General features: G+C 59.6%; 1 protein-coding gene across 2 annotated transcripts in view; it reads left to right on the top strand.

Moving 5' to 3' along the window:
• Window positions 1-1,256: 1,256 nt before the first annotated feature.
• PKP1 (plakophilin 1) overlaps window positions 1,257-13,132 on the top strand; it is a 41,343-nt gene continuing 29,467 nt past the window's right edge. The window contains exons 1-2 of one of the 2 annotated variants that reach the window (XM_029229623.1): window positions 1,257-1,687; window positions 10,589-10,695. In XM_029229623.1, the coding sequence (XP_029085456.1) occupies window positions 1,486-1,687; window positions 10,589-10,695 (309 nt within the window). In that variant the 5' untranslated portion in view covers window positions 1,257-1,485. The remainder of the gene's footprint in view (window positions 1,688-10,588; window positions 10,696-13,132) is intronic. The other variant, XM_029229622.1, reaches the window with a different exon arrangement.

Below are 13,132 nucleotides of genomic sequence, written 5' to 3'. Positions count from 1 at the left end.
ACAGCTGGGCTCCTGCATATAACACCCACGTCTCAGGAAGCGAGCGAGTGACCATCATGTGGTCCCTGAGACCATCCCTGGGCTTCTCAAGTCTACCTCACAGAATTCCCCACGAGCATGGGTTCTGAGGGTCCCTCCCTCTGCAGAGCAGAGTGAAGGGTGTGAGCTGTGCCAACTACAAAGGACAGCAGAGGTGATGGCTGGAGGAGCCCGGAACACAAAGAAACTGACCGGACTGCACTGTCCGTTCAGCACTGGATGTCCAGCATGGGAACCCTGAGTTGTCAAGAAGTGCATAAATGTGCTCAGGGTCTTTTGCCAAAGGGGGAAAGGCAGGGGTGTGCTGCCCTTAGAAAGATTTCCATCAACATAGGTTTAAAATATTCAGTTCCTGTTACACACCAGATTCCCTGGCGCCGGCTGCCTCGGGGACTGAGGACAATGCTACAAGAATGAAACATCACTACACACGCCCCAGGGAGTATGGGAGAATGCACACAACGTCCTAGGATAATAGGTCCACAGCCGGGTAGTTTTAAGGGGTAGGCTACTTTACGGTTTTTCAGTAAGGATCTGGGTAGGATTCAAATCAGACTTAATTTACCTTAAATTAGCTAGTCTTCATTTACTCATCCGTTAAAACATATTTTTTATTGAGCCCCGAAGATGTACCAGGCGCACCCATTTTAGGGGCTAAGTCTGGAGTTTCAGAGACACCCACTGTTCACCTGGTGTTTCCCCTGGCATGCCCATGCCCTGGGGGGTGGGTACTACTTTGTGGTTTTGCATCTCAAGTCTCATCCTGCTGTGGGCTTCAGGCCCTCACCCCCTCCCTGCAGGCTGGAAGCTGTCTTGGAGCAGAGAGCCTTTGGACCGGGCTGTGCTCCTTGCCGTCAACCTGGGAGCCCCCATCCACAGGGCCGGTCTCCGCAGTGACCTCTGCACGGAGGCAGAGGGGCATCTGGCTGTGCAGGGGGCCCAGTCGAGAAAGACTCCTTTTTTCTAGAGAGAAGTCTCCCTCAGTTCCGAGCTGAGCACGCACTCTATCCCTGAGCGCGCAGGACCGCCGGGACAGAGGGCGGCTCCCCGGCGGAGGCCTCACCTCGGCAGGTCGCGGGGAGAGGGAAGGGGGACAAAGGAAGAGAGAGCACGGTCCAGGCTCGGGACTTGAAGCCCTGCCCCCAGAGCGCCCGGCCCTCAGCTTAGCGCCCGGGGCTCCGCTGGAGCGGCCGCGGCGGGGAGGGGACCGCGCCGGGCGGGGCGGTATATCCAGCGCGGCGAAGGGCGGGCCCGCCAGTGCCTGGGCCAGGACGCGCCGGGTGGAAGTGCCGGGAGCAGCAGCCGGGAGCCGTCACGCGCGTGGCCGTCGCTCTATGGGCACAGGGAGCCTCTGAGCACGAGAAGACCCCGCTGCCGCCCCGCACGTCGCGCGCCCCGCACCTCGCACCTTGCCGCTCGCTTTCCGGGCCCGCGCCCCGCGCCGCCATGAACCACTCGCCGCTCAAGACCGCCCTGGCCTACGAATGCTTCCAGGACCAGGACAACTCGACGCTGGCCCTGCCGTCGGACCTGAAGATAAAGACCGGCACGTCGGGCCAGCAGCGCGTGCAGGAGCAGGTGATGATGACCGTCAAGAGGCAGAAGCCCAAGACTTCCCAGTCGTCCACCCCGAGCCACTCCAACCGAGGTAAAGGCCGGATGCGCGCGTGGCCGGGCGGCGGGGCGCGCGGCGCGCGCAGACCCCAGCAGCGCTCCCCTCCGCCGCCGGGTCTACTGTGCAGCCGCCGCTCGGCGGCGCGCTCACGGTGTTGGGGGCTGGGGGCGCGGTGGGAGACGCAGTCAGGGCCGTTCTCGGGGCCCAGGGCTTTCTCTTCCCCGGCCTGGTCCGGGGAACTGTCTCCGCGTCCTGTCTTACCCGGTCGCCCGGGGTCGTGCGCCTCCCTCACCCCGCCCCATCTTGCCCGGACTTAGCTGCGGGATCTCAGTGCCTGGGGGGGTCCGGAGGGAGGGCGGTGCGTGGCTGCCCGACGGGCAGGGAGTCACGGAGACCCGAGTGGAGGCCCAGGAGGGGCGGGCGGCCGGGGATGTGGCGCAGGGAGCAGACAAGACCTTGTGACTGCGCGGCGTGGTAGCGGGAGCCTCGCACCTGGAAGAGGCATGTGTGGTTCCAAGGTCGCCCCGGGCCAGTGCGGACCCTGGGGACTGAGGCCGGGAAGGGGACCAGGATGCCCTCTTTCCCGTGGCTGAGAGAAACCCACTTTCCCACGGGATTCGCCCTGCCCCACTCAGCTTGCCTAGAAACAAGTGTCTTAGGGGCAACTAGGGAATTCTGTGGCCAAGGTTGGGAATCCCCGCCCTCGACCCCCCACCTTGCTGGGCCCTCGTGGTGGGCACTTGTCCATCTAGGTGCCGGCCTGGCCAGCCCTCTCCCCTCCACGGTAAGCTCCCCCACCTGGGGGCGGCCAGGAGAAAGGGGTAGGACCCCTGAAATGCAAGGAGGAAGGTATGGTACCTGACAGGGCCCTTTGCGGAGGATTTTTAGACCAAACGCTTTCATACAAACAATTCCCAGTGAGAATTACGCAGAAATCAGGGCGCCTTCTATTTATTTATTTAAATGCTAATAAAGACGCTGCAGACTGCAAACCAGTACAGGTCATCCAAGATTTATTTATTGAAAAAAAGAGATATATTGATCAAGTCAGGTGTTCACGAGAGAGCGGGGAGAATGAGGGTAGTAAAGAGGGGGGGACAAAGGAGATGAATCCTCACCGATTCTCCCACACACGCGCGCGTACGCGCGCGCGCGCACACACACACACACACACCAGCTCACGATTTCAACCTCTGTGCCCCCGCCCAAGTGGCCCCCGTGTAGAGCTGAGGGGGAGAAAGTGGCTGGCGGAGGACTCCCCTGCACCCCAAACCCAAAGGTCTGTGCGGCTGTGCCCCTTACCCTGGCCTGGGCTCCCTACTCCTCTCCTTCCAGACCCCCACTCAAGGTCACAGCCTCCAGAGCACTTGCCCCCTTCCCTTTTGTTTGGTGCCTTGGTAGCTGCTTCCAGCCTTATTTGGAAGTAGGTTTGGGAAACAAAGTGCCCTTCCTGGCCACAGCCCAGTCACAGCTCAAGCCAACCTCCTCTCTCCCTTGCTGCAGACTCACCTGTCCCCATCCCACTCCCGCTCCGTCCCTGGCCTGAGCTTGAGGCTCGCAGCTCCAGAAATGTCTCAGACCAGCCCCAGTGCCCCAGACACCCCCTCTGATTCCCCCATGGGGCGCTGGCTGGGCACTGTGCCCCTGGCCTCTCTCTTTGTGGGTGACACATCCATCCCTCTTCTCTCCACTTCTCCATCCCAAGGTCCTCCGGGGGCGTCAGCAGGCAGGGGCGGACTCTGATGGCTAGTGCATCCCTCTCTGAGGGCTGACCCTGGAGGCATGTCCCCTCTACCCCTGGCTCTGACCAGTTTCCCCAGCGGCACTGTAGCTGGGAGAGGCCGTCAGGCCACCTGCAGCTGGTGTTTCTGGTTTATCCGGCTTTGTCTCTTCGCCAGCGCCGCCCAGGCGTCCCCCGTTTGCTCTGTGACTGCCTCTCCCCGCTTTGGTCCTTCTCTGTCCTGTTGGTTTCACTCCATGTGTCTGCTCTGGTCCCCGGAGGGGTGATTGGCGGCTGTGAAAGGACCACGCCCCAGGCCATCCCCCTCGCCCCCTGCACAGACTCGAATTCTCTTTCAGTTGCCCGAGAGAGAAGAGCAGGTCTCTCTGGGGTCTTTGATTCTCCTGGGCCCCCACCCTGAAGAAGGCCAGGTGCGCCCCACTGACCGCAGAGGAGCTGCCTCTCCCTGTAGCCCTGTAGGACAGTCAGGGGTCAGCCACCCAAGATCCTGGCAGTAGGAGTGTCTTTTGTTCGGAGCCAGCCCCTAGGGCTGCCTTCCATCCTGTCAGGGAGGGGCCTTGAGCCGCCGAGGGCTGGGTGTGGGACCGCGTGGGAGAAGCCTGGCATGAACGCCCGTCTCTGCCGTGCCCTCCCCAAAACACGGGCCCAGACGCATGGCCCACCCTGTCAGGCAGTCCCCAGTTAGGGAGGGGTTCTCTGGGGCCTGGAGACCCTGCAGGAGGAGGCTGCTCGGGACCCACCCACCCATCTTCTCCTGAATGGGGCCCCTGAGCATTGCTGCCTACGCTTCCCGAGGGTCCCCGTGGGCAGCGGGAGGAACCCGGGGACGTGGCTGCCCAGCCGGAGATCAGGGCTGGGAAACATGACCTCCTTGCGGCGGGCAGGGAGCTGCTGCGGGGTGGACCGTGGGGTGAGGGACTGGTGTGCTGTCGTCTGGCCCGAGCGGAGACACTGCCATTTTCATGCCCTTAAAGCTCCGCTTGGAATCTCTTCCTAAAGCTGAACCCAAATCTCCTCTGATCCAAGTCCGAAGCCGCTGCTGCCACACACACGCACACCCACTCACACTCACACATACACGCACACACACATACATACACACTCACACAGACACACACGCGCGCACACATACACTCATACATACGCACACAGACACACACACACACACAGCTCGGTGGAACCAGCTGCCTTCCACACATCACTCCAGGGAGTCCTAACCCACGCGCTCTGCCCACTGCCCCGGGAGCCATCGTCAGCCTTGGGCCCGAAGGTTCTGTCTCCATTCTTCTCAGAAGCACCATTTCCCACCTGTGATGGTCAGAGGTGGGGGTGGGGTGTGCTGGGCAGGTGTCCTGCTCCCCGGGGCCCTCCTGGGGGCAGGCTTGTGCCCAGGGGAGCCAAGACCCTGTCTTAGGACGCCGCTGGCCGGCTCCCTGGATTCATGGGGGGCTGTGTCTCGGCGTGACCCTCCACCCGGGGAGGTTCTGCTGTCTCTACTCTCCTGGAAGGTGTCCTGCCCTGACCACAGGCTGGGCACAGGTGTCTCTTCTGGGGTTATTTCCTCGGGACCAAAACTGAGACGGGAGGAGGTACGTGGTGTCTGTGCTTAGGCCTGCCCCAGCAGGGAAACATCTTAGTTAAACTTCAAGCAGACCAGTTCTCATTTCTTCACAATGCCTCCTCTAGGAGCTGAGGGCTTAGCCAGAATTTCCACCGGCCTGTTACAACACATGCAAAAATGCCGAGTATTCCAGGGTGTTTCCCCCCCCCCCCCCCCCCCCCCCGTCCTGCTCCTTTGCTAAGCTCGTTGACAGAGATTAGAAAACAAATAAACAAAACGAAAGAAATTCCTCTCCCCACACCCGGAATTGTAAATATCAATAAGCCACTTGTCCTAGGTTTAAAACTCTGGGAGCTACTTCTGCGATAGGGGTATGACCCGTAGAAGTTATGTGATGTTTGAACAAAACAAAATGGAGGACTGTTTTCCGTGGAAGGTAGCCTCATGTGAGGCTCTCTGTAGGCACACGCCATACAGGCACGCATGTATGCACACGTATACCCGCCGCTGTGCACACACACACACGTGTCCTCACGCACACGCGCATTCACACGCGGCCCGCCTCGCGGCGCTTGTGCAGCGGCAGGAGTCCCGCTGGTGTCAGGAGGCTTGAGTTCTCTCTGATCTGTTGCCAGCTGCTGTGTGATCTCGGGCAAGTGGCTGCCCCTCTCTGGGTCTGTGCAACTGTAAGAGGTGGGGTGAGATCATCTCCAGATATTTCACTGGAAATAGATGGATAACTCACTGCCTCTGCAGACGGTTTCCCCAGACCGTCTGCAGCTGCAAAAAAAGCTCCTCCCCTCAAGACAGGGCCCTCACGGTTTCCTTCCAGGAAGCATCAGATCCCCAAAAAACATCCCCCAAAGCACTGTCCTTAAGCATGGTCACACGTCGGAAGAGTCTGGGAATTTCCGGCCCCCAGAGGTTCCGGTTCAGTTAGTATGGGGACAGCGCGGGCATGTGGACTTTTAAGGGCTCCCAGGCGGTTCTGAGATGCAGCAAAGTTCAAGAATCCTCGTTCTGGCCCTCACCCGCCCTCACACAGAGACCCCCTGTGGGAACCACCCCCGTCACAGGCACACACCTCTACACACACACACAGGGACGGGCATCTAGTGTGGTAGTTGCTGGTGACGATGCTTTACCCTGGACCCCCTCGGGGGGCTGAGCCCAGGCCCCAGCACGCTTCTGCCCTCAGTCCAGCACGTAGGCTTAGTGGTGGCCACACACAGGTCGTGAGGAGGAGAAGCAGGTTTCCAGCAGAGCTGGGTTTGGACACACCCCGGTGTGCTTTGGTGTTTCCGTTCTGTACGCGTGCCCAGGAAAGGGCAACGACTGCGCCAGCGTGTCAGGTGGGGTTGAGCTGAACTCCTCCCGTCCAGGACAGGGCGGTGTGTCCACGAGCACCCCGCTGGCCTGGGTGGAGGGCAGAACATCCCCTGCGATGTTCGAGGGGCAGGAGCTGGGCTGCGGGACAGTCTGGGGTCCCAGACATCTCCGTGCCCTCTTCCGACAGTTCTCCTTATTGTCTAACTTAAATTCCTCTTGCTGTGGGCCTCACCCTGCTGGGCACCCTGGATGGGACGGATTTAGGGGGTGAAGTAAAGGCGTTTCTGAGGCCGAGAGACAGTGGGCTTCCTTTCTGAAGCTTTTTGTGCTAAGGAGCAGATGTAAGTGCAGAAGTAGCTAGAAGAGGCAGGAGCCTTGTGAGACGCAGGTTCCCTCTCTGGGAGGGCCTGTGGCTAGCAGGGACGGGGGTGTGGGGAGACTGGGGTGGAGGAGAGGCGTTTCGGGCAACCTCTGCCCCTGGGGCAGTCCTTTGGCCAGGCTGGCCAGTGTCCCGAGGGCCTTCTCCAGGTGAGTCTGGTCCTGGGTCGGGGTGGGTGGAGAACGCCCCCAGCAGACACACACAGAGAATGTACAGCACAGACTGTGTCGAGCAGGTAGACCGAGTGCTGACACGGCTCCGAGGGAGAGTTGGGGTGCCGGGGTGGGAGGTGGGTCTTCTCCAGGAGGAGCTGGTTTTGTGCAGGGTTTGGGCTCCAGGGAGAGGCTTGGCTGAGAAGAAGAGCAGGAATGTTTCAGGCGTGGCGGGTGTGACCCATGGAAAGCTTGGGGGTGGAAGGATGAGTCATACCTGCGAAGGTTCACCCATCCCAGTGGGGAAGGAATCCCGGGGGTCCTGACAAAGGGCTGCCCAGTGACACAGGGAGAGTCAGGCCGCCGTGCAAGGCCAAAGGGAAGGGGCACCGGGGTGCTGCCGTGTGCGGGGTGGGTTTTCTGAGATGGCTTGTCACCCGGAGCAATGACCCACAGTGAGGCTTGCAGCGTAGGGAGCGGCCGGCCATGCTGGCCCACAGGTAAGGCAGACCTTTGCTCTCTGACCCCGGGCTTCTGTGGGAGGGCAGATGCCTCGAGGCAGACACACAGTTGGGCCACGCGGAAAGGCCCATGGGCCCTTCCAGCGACAACAGCGGGTGCAGTGCTTCCCGGGAGGTGGGGTGACTGTGGGGCAAACTGGTGCTGGGACCCCCCCTCCCTTCCCACCTCTGGACCAAGAATCCTCCCTGAGCATATAGCCTTGGGCGTTCTGGCTCCAGTCTCTCCCCAGTTCACCGACCCGCCAGGGACCTCTTTGGGTGGGAGGGGGGCCTGGTTGAGTGGAGGCAAGGACCCCAGTCCCCTGCTGCAGTTATGGGAACACTGAGCCTCAAGGCACCAGAGCTGGGCAGGGGGACCGTACCTCACCGTACCCTGCACTGAGAGGACAGGCAGCCTGGGGCACGGGGACCAGGTGGGGGTCATCAGGAAAGGCTTCCTAGAAGTGACGTCCAGTGAGGTCAAGGGGCCAGTGGAGAAGTGCAGGTCATCAGAGCTGTCCCATCACTCTCAGTGAGAAGCTCCATGTTCTTCCTGCTGAACTTGACTTTCAGAGGGTGGTACTTCCCAACCAGACCCCCCAGGGTCAGGAGAGGGAGCGCTCGCTTCTGCTGTGGGAGTAACAGTCTCACAAACGGCTCGCCTCCCGCCTGCACCCCTTCGGGTATCTGGCACACTGCAAGGTGTGACTGCAAGTGTGTGAGGTGTCTGGACTCCCCACCCTCGAAACCTCGGCCCAAGGGCAGCTGCCTCCTGCCAGAGAAGCAGTGCTGGCTGGTGTGATGGCAGCCACATTCTCACAAGGAGGCCAAGCCAAGCAGCTCATGGTAGGAGTCAGGCAGTTTGACCCCCAGTTGCAGGTGATCTTGGGGAGATGCCTTCAGGAGCTGCCTGGAAGGGCCTGGAGGCCTTGGCCCAACCAGAAGTGAGAGTTACAACCCACACCTCTCATCACCACAGTGCCCCCTGGGTCACAGGGACTGGCCTTGGAATGATAAGGTACTCCAGAGGTCATCTGCCTCCACGGCAGAGAACTCCCCACCTGTCACACAGTGGAGAATGAGAGGGAGGCAGGCAGGTGCAGGGTGTCGGGGAGGATATGCTTCACCCGATGACCAAGAGGGCGAGTGACATCACTGCTGACAGACTCCCTCCCGAGCAGGGCGGAGGCTCTGTGGGAGCTTGCCCTCCACGGAGCCTCCTGGAGATGCCTCTCCCATAACTCTGTGTCTGTCACCACCCCAGATTTTTCATCCAAAGCAGCTGGCTGACCCACGCTTGCCCTTGGGTGAGAAATCCCTGCCCAGGTGAGCCCTGCCTTGGCCTGCCCTGGAAGGGATGTCAGGAGTGGGCTGGACGGAGGGGAGATGGACGGGACGCTGGCCGTCGGCCACCGGGGTTCCTGGCTGCAGCCCCTTTTCTCGGTGAGAGCGAGCTCTGGGCGTCCACGCCCATGAGATTGCCTCCAGACTCCTCCTGACAAAGGCAGCTTTTCCAGAGCTTCTGGAGAAAGGAAGAGGCATGAGCTGCCTGCATTCAGCAGGGAGCTTGGAGCAATTCAGAGCCTCAGGGGCATCCCTTCTGGAGCCAGGCCTGGGCCTGGGGCTTTCTGGGGTGGGGACACCTCTGGGGGACCCTGAGGCAGGCAGCAAAGGAGGTGGTGATGTAGCCTTTGATGCCCAAACTTCTTCCTTGCTGAGCCCTGTCTCTAGAGAAGAGAGGTCAGGCTTCTCTGAATGCCCAGACACAAGTCACCGTAATCACACAACCACGGGACCTTGAGGTCCAGAGAAGCCAAACCCCTCTGTCTGTAGAAGAGGAAGCCAAGGCCAAGAGAAGGCAAGTGCTTTGCCCAAATGCCGGAGCCAGGACCAATTCCAGCACCACTAGGCGCCCAGGACAGGGGGTCTGTGCCACAGCCGGCAGCCCCAGTGGCCAGTTGATCCTCCGTGATGGGGGGCATGGAGAATCAGGGACACTGCCCCTCCTGTGAGCTGTTGGGGGTCACCTGGCTCTGGACAGAGGAGGTGGCACCAGGCAGGGACATCTGCTACAACCCAAAGCTGCCCCTCTGCTCTGTCTTCTTCCCCCAGCTCAGATGCTCCAGCGCTCACCCCCAAAGGCTTGGGAGTCTGAGGGAGCACAGCCGATGGGGAGGGGTGAATTGAGCCAGGTGGGATCCCGGCCGGACCCTTCCCCTGATGCTGGGTCAGCCCCCTCTCCCTGGATCGACTTTCCCCAGGGGCCATCGCTTAGTAAGGGTATAGGACCACCCTTGCTCCGGATGCCCAGGCCATGGGGCCATGGTTCCTAGTCTAGGAAACGGGGCACCAGGCAGGATGTGACCTGGGGTACGGACAGCAGGACAGCCTCTTGGGCGGGGCCCGGTTGCAGCTTTTGAACTTGGGTTTACAGACGGTTGCGATTCAGTGGCTGTGGCCGAGGAAGGAAGGCAGACTCGGCACGGGACATGGTGTGAGCAAAGCCCCAGGCAGGTCACTGTCAGCCTCGCTTCAAGGGCAGCAGGACAGCGGGAAGAATTGGGCTGTCCTTTCGGGTTCCCAAGCCATCCGGTGAAGGAGCCTAGCGTCCAGGCTGCCTTCTGAAATCCAAAGCCACTTTACCCTTAATAAGAGTAATGACGCTCTGTCCTCCCCGGAGCCTGTCATCTGTGGGCCCCCAAGCACTCGGAAGACAGTTCATTAATCCTCACCGGGCCTTTGAGGTTGGTGGCCGCTCCCCCTGCAGCAGCTGGGGCACCTGGGAGATGCAGGAGGGGGCGGAAAGCTGGGCTCGGGGACCAGAGTCCCGCGTGGCGTCGGCCCCGGACCCTGCGGAGCTGCCCTGCGGCCCTGAGGCTTGGAGCTGCCATGTGGAGCTCCGGGCTGTCATCCATGAGTGGGAAGGCCATCCTTGTGGAACTCGGAGTTGTGATTCCCTGGACCGGGATGATGGGGGCCTGAAGCCCTCCAGGCCAACTCCTGACCTGTAGGTGTCTGCCCACCCCCGGCCACAGGGGTAGACCCCCAGGAAGGGGTCGGCCGAGGCCCTCGGAGCTGACCCTGCAGCCATCTGGCTGTGGAGGGCCGGGTGGAGAGAGGGAGAAGGTGAGCAGACGGCTGCTTCCCCGTTCTCCTCCTCCAAGGCCTCAGCCCTGGTCTCCGAGGGCCGCAGGGCACCAGATGCAGAGGGGGCGCCGTGGGCAGGAGGGCTGTGGGGAGCGAATGGCCTAACCCCTGCCCCTGTCCTCAAGGTTCCATGTATGATGGCCTGGTCGACAATTACAACAGCTACGGGACCACCGGCCGGAGCAGCTACTACTCGAAGTTCCAGGCGGGGAACGGCTCGTGGGGCTATCCGGTAAGGAGCTACTTCCCGCAGGGTGTGGGTTCAGGCTTCATGGAGGAGCAGGCGCATCCTTGTCGCCGAGGCAGTGGTGCGGGGTGGGAAGGGTCCCCGAGGGGAGGGCCCCCAGCTCTGACCGGGTCCGTTTGCTTGGCTATCATTTCACACGTGGCTCTCACTGCAGCCTCCTGTCTGACTGGATATTTCTGAATGGCTCAGATGAGAACATTTTAGAAAAAGCATAAAGAAAACATCATATTAAAAAAAAAAGTCCATTTCCCAATATATCTGATTTGATCATAGATTTGAAAGAAGTTTGAATTCTCATGGTCCAGTCATGTATAGGTTAGATGTTTCTAGAAAAATCCCGAAGGAACCCTCTCCTCAGTATGTGCTGATGACCAAGGATGTGTACCCAGGGGGGGATGTGGCTTGAGTTTGTAAGTTGGACAAACCCGCGTTCAGATTCTAGCTGCGTTACTGCTGAGCATGTGACCTTGGGCGAGAGTCTTCTACCTCTGGGTCTCAGTTCCCCCACATGTAAAATAGATATAACAAAGTCTACCTCTGGGGATTGTTGTCAGGACTAAACGAAATAATGTGCCTTAAAAAAAACCTGATTGGGCTTCCCTGGTGGCGCAGTGGTTGAGAGTCCGCCTGCCGATGCAGGGGACACGGGTTCGTGCCCCGGTCCGGGAAGATCCCACATGCCGCGGAGCGGCTGGGCCCGTGAGCCGTGGCCGCTGAGCCCGCGCGTCCGGAGCCTGTGCTCCGCAACGGGAGAGGCCACAGCAGTGAGAGGCCCGTGTACCGCAAAAAACAAGAAAAAAAAAAAAACCAACCTGATTATAATCATTCTTAAGAATTTTTTTTTTAATTAGCATGAGTAGACATTATCCTAGATCCTTTAATCCTGGCCCTGTCATTGTCTTTCTGTGTGATCTCATCCCGCTATGCCCGTCCACGCATTACTGAACAAATATTTCTTCAGCCCTAACTCCCCATCAAGCACCAGGGCAGATGCCCTGGTTCAACCATACAAGCCCATGCAGGAGTTTTCTTCTACTCCACAATCGGGGTGTCGGGCTAGGTGACACCCAGGTTTTCTCCCAGTCTGCAAATTCTGTGACTTCCCTTTCATTTTGCTAATTTCAACATTAGCCTATATTGTTCTGGAAATCCTGCTGTGAGGCCCTTCAGGCCTGTGCAGCTGGGGATAAAGGCCGCTTGTCCACGGGACTCTGGGCTCCGTCTGCTTGGGCCTCAGGTTTTAGCAGCTTTTGCTTTGAGTCCACATTGCTCACAGATGTCGGGGTCCCCGGCAGGAGAGAGGTGGGAGGTTTATGAGTTAGGTGTTCCTTGTCATCCACTTGATTCCTTCCTATGTAAGTTCTCACTGGGGCTGATTTGGGAGGATTTGTCTTTCGTCACAGCTTTAACTAGGTTTGCTGTGAATTTATTTCCCTCCCTTTTTCCCGATTCTTGATGTCAATTGATACCCTCAGTGCCGATAAGTGATAAATACAGTTGACTGAGCCCAGTAGGCGGGCAGACCAGGCATAGATGTGAGTAAAGGGCTTTGACAGAGAGACTGATGACCAGGCAGAATCTGAGAAGATGACTTCGTAATGCCCGTGAAGAGGATTAGGAGAGACCCAAGGAGGGGCAGGTCCCTGGACGGGACCAGCAGTCAGATGCGTAATCATGCTGACCACGCAGATGTTATGTGTCTTTACAGTGTTGCGTTGCCCAGTCAGAACTTGGCGCTTGGGTTCCCGCCCTGGGCCTCTGCTGCTCTCTGGCTCTGTGACTTTAGATCAAGCTCTGATTTCTCTGGGCATCAGTGTTTTCATCTGTGCCTGCTTCACCTCCACTCAGGGGTTGACGTGTTGCATTAACCGGGACGTGTCATCAGATGGGCAGTGAGGGGTTGTTACATGTGGAGATTTGTAACCAGGACCTGCAGGGAACTCGTTCTGAGGGCCTTCTTGGGAGAGCCTGTGTGCGGCTGGGTTGAGCACTGCTTCTGGTCCATTAACTCGATCCTCACCGGCTCCCAGCTGCCCCTACACCCTCCCTGTGACTGTTTTCTGACGCCCGGTGAGAATTCCCTCCTTTCCCGAACCCCGAGGCCCAGCCCTCATCGCTCCTTCTCTCTGCCGGCGGGATTTCAGAGTGACTCAGTCAGGAGCTGCCTGGGCACGTGTCCCGGCTCGCTTAGCTCAGGAGGGGCTGTGGGACACGGGGCTTTGGTGGAGGGAGGCGGATGGGTGGAAGGATTGATGCTGGAGCCGAACACGTCAGCCACGATGGCGGAACCGCTAGTCAGGACTTAGGGGAAGGGGGGCAGGGGGCAAGGCAATAGGGGTGCCATGGGATTTTCCCAGGGATTGGCACAGCTGAGCCAGGGGAGTTCAGTGCCCCCCCTCCCAAGAAACGAGCGCAGAGGGCA

This window comes from Monodon monoceros, unplaced genomic scaffold (assembly GCF_005190385.1).
Source record: "Monodon monoceros isolate NGI ecotype Baffin Bay Population unplaced genomic scaffold, NGI_Narwhal_1 Super_Scaffold_18, whole genome shotgun sequence".
Taxonomy (NCBI): Eukaryota; Metazoa; Chordata; class Mammalia; order Artiodactyla; family Monodontidae; genus Monodon; species Monodon monoceros.
Note: the sequence above shows the minus strand (reverse complement) of the source record. Positions and strands in the feature narration are given on the sequence as shown.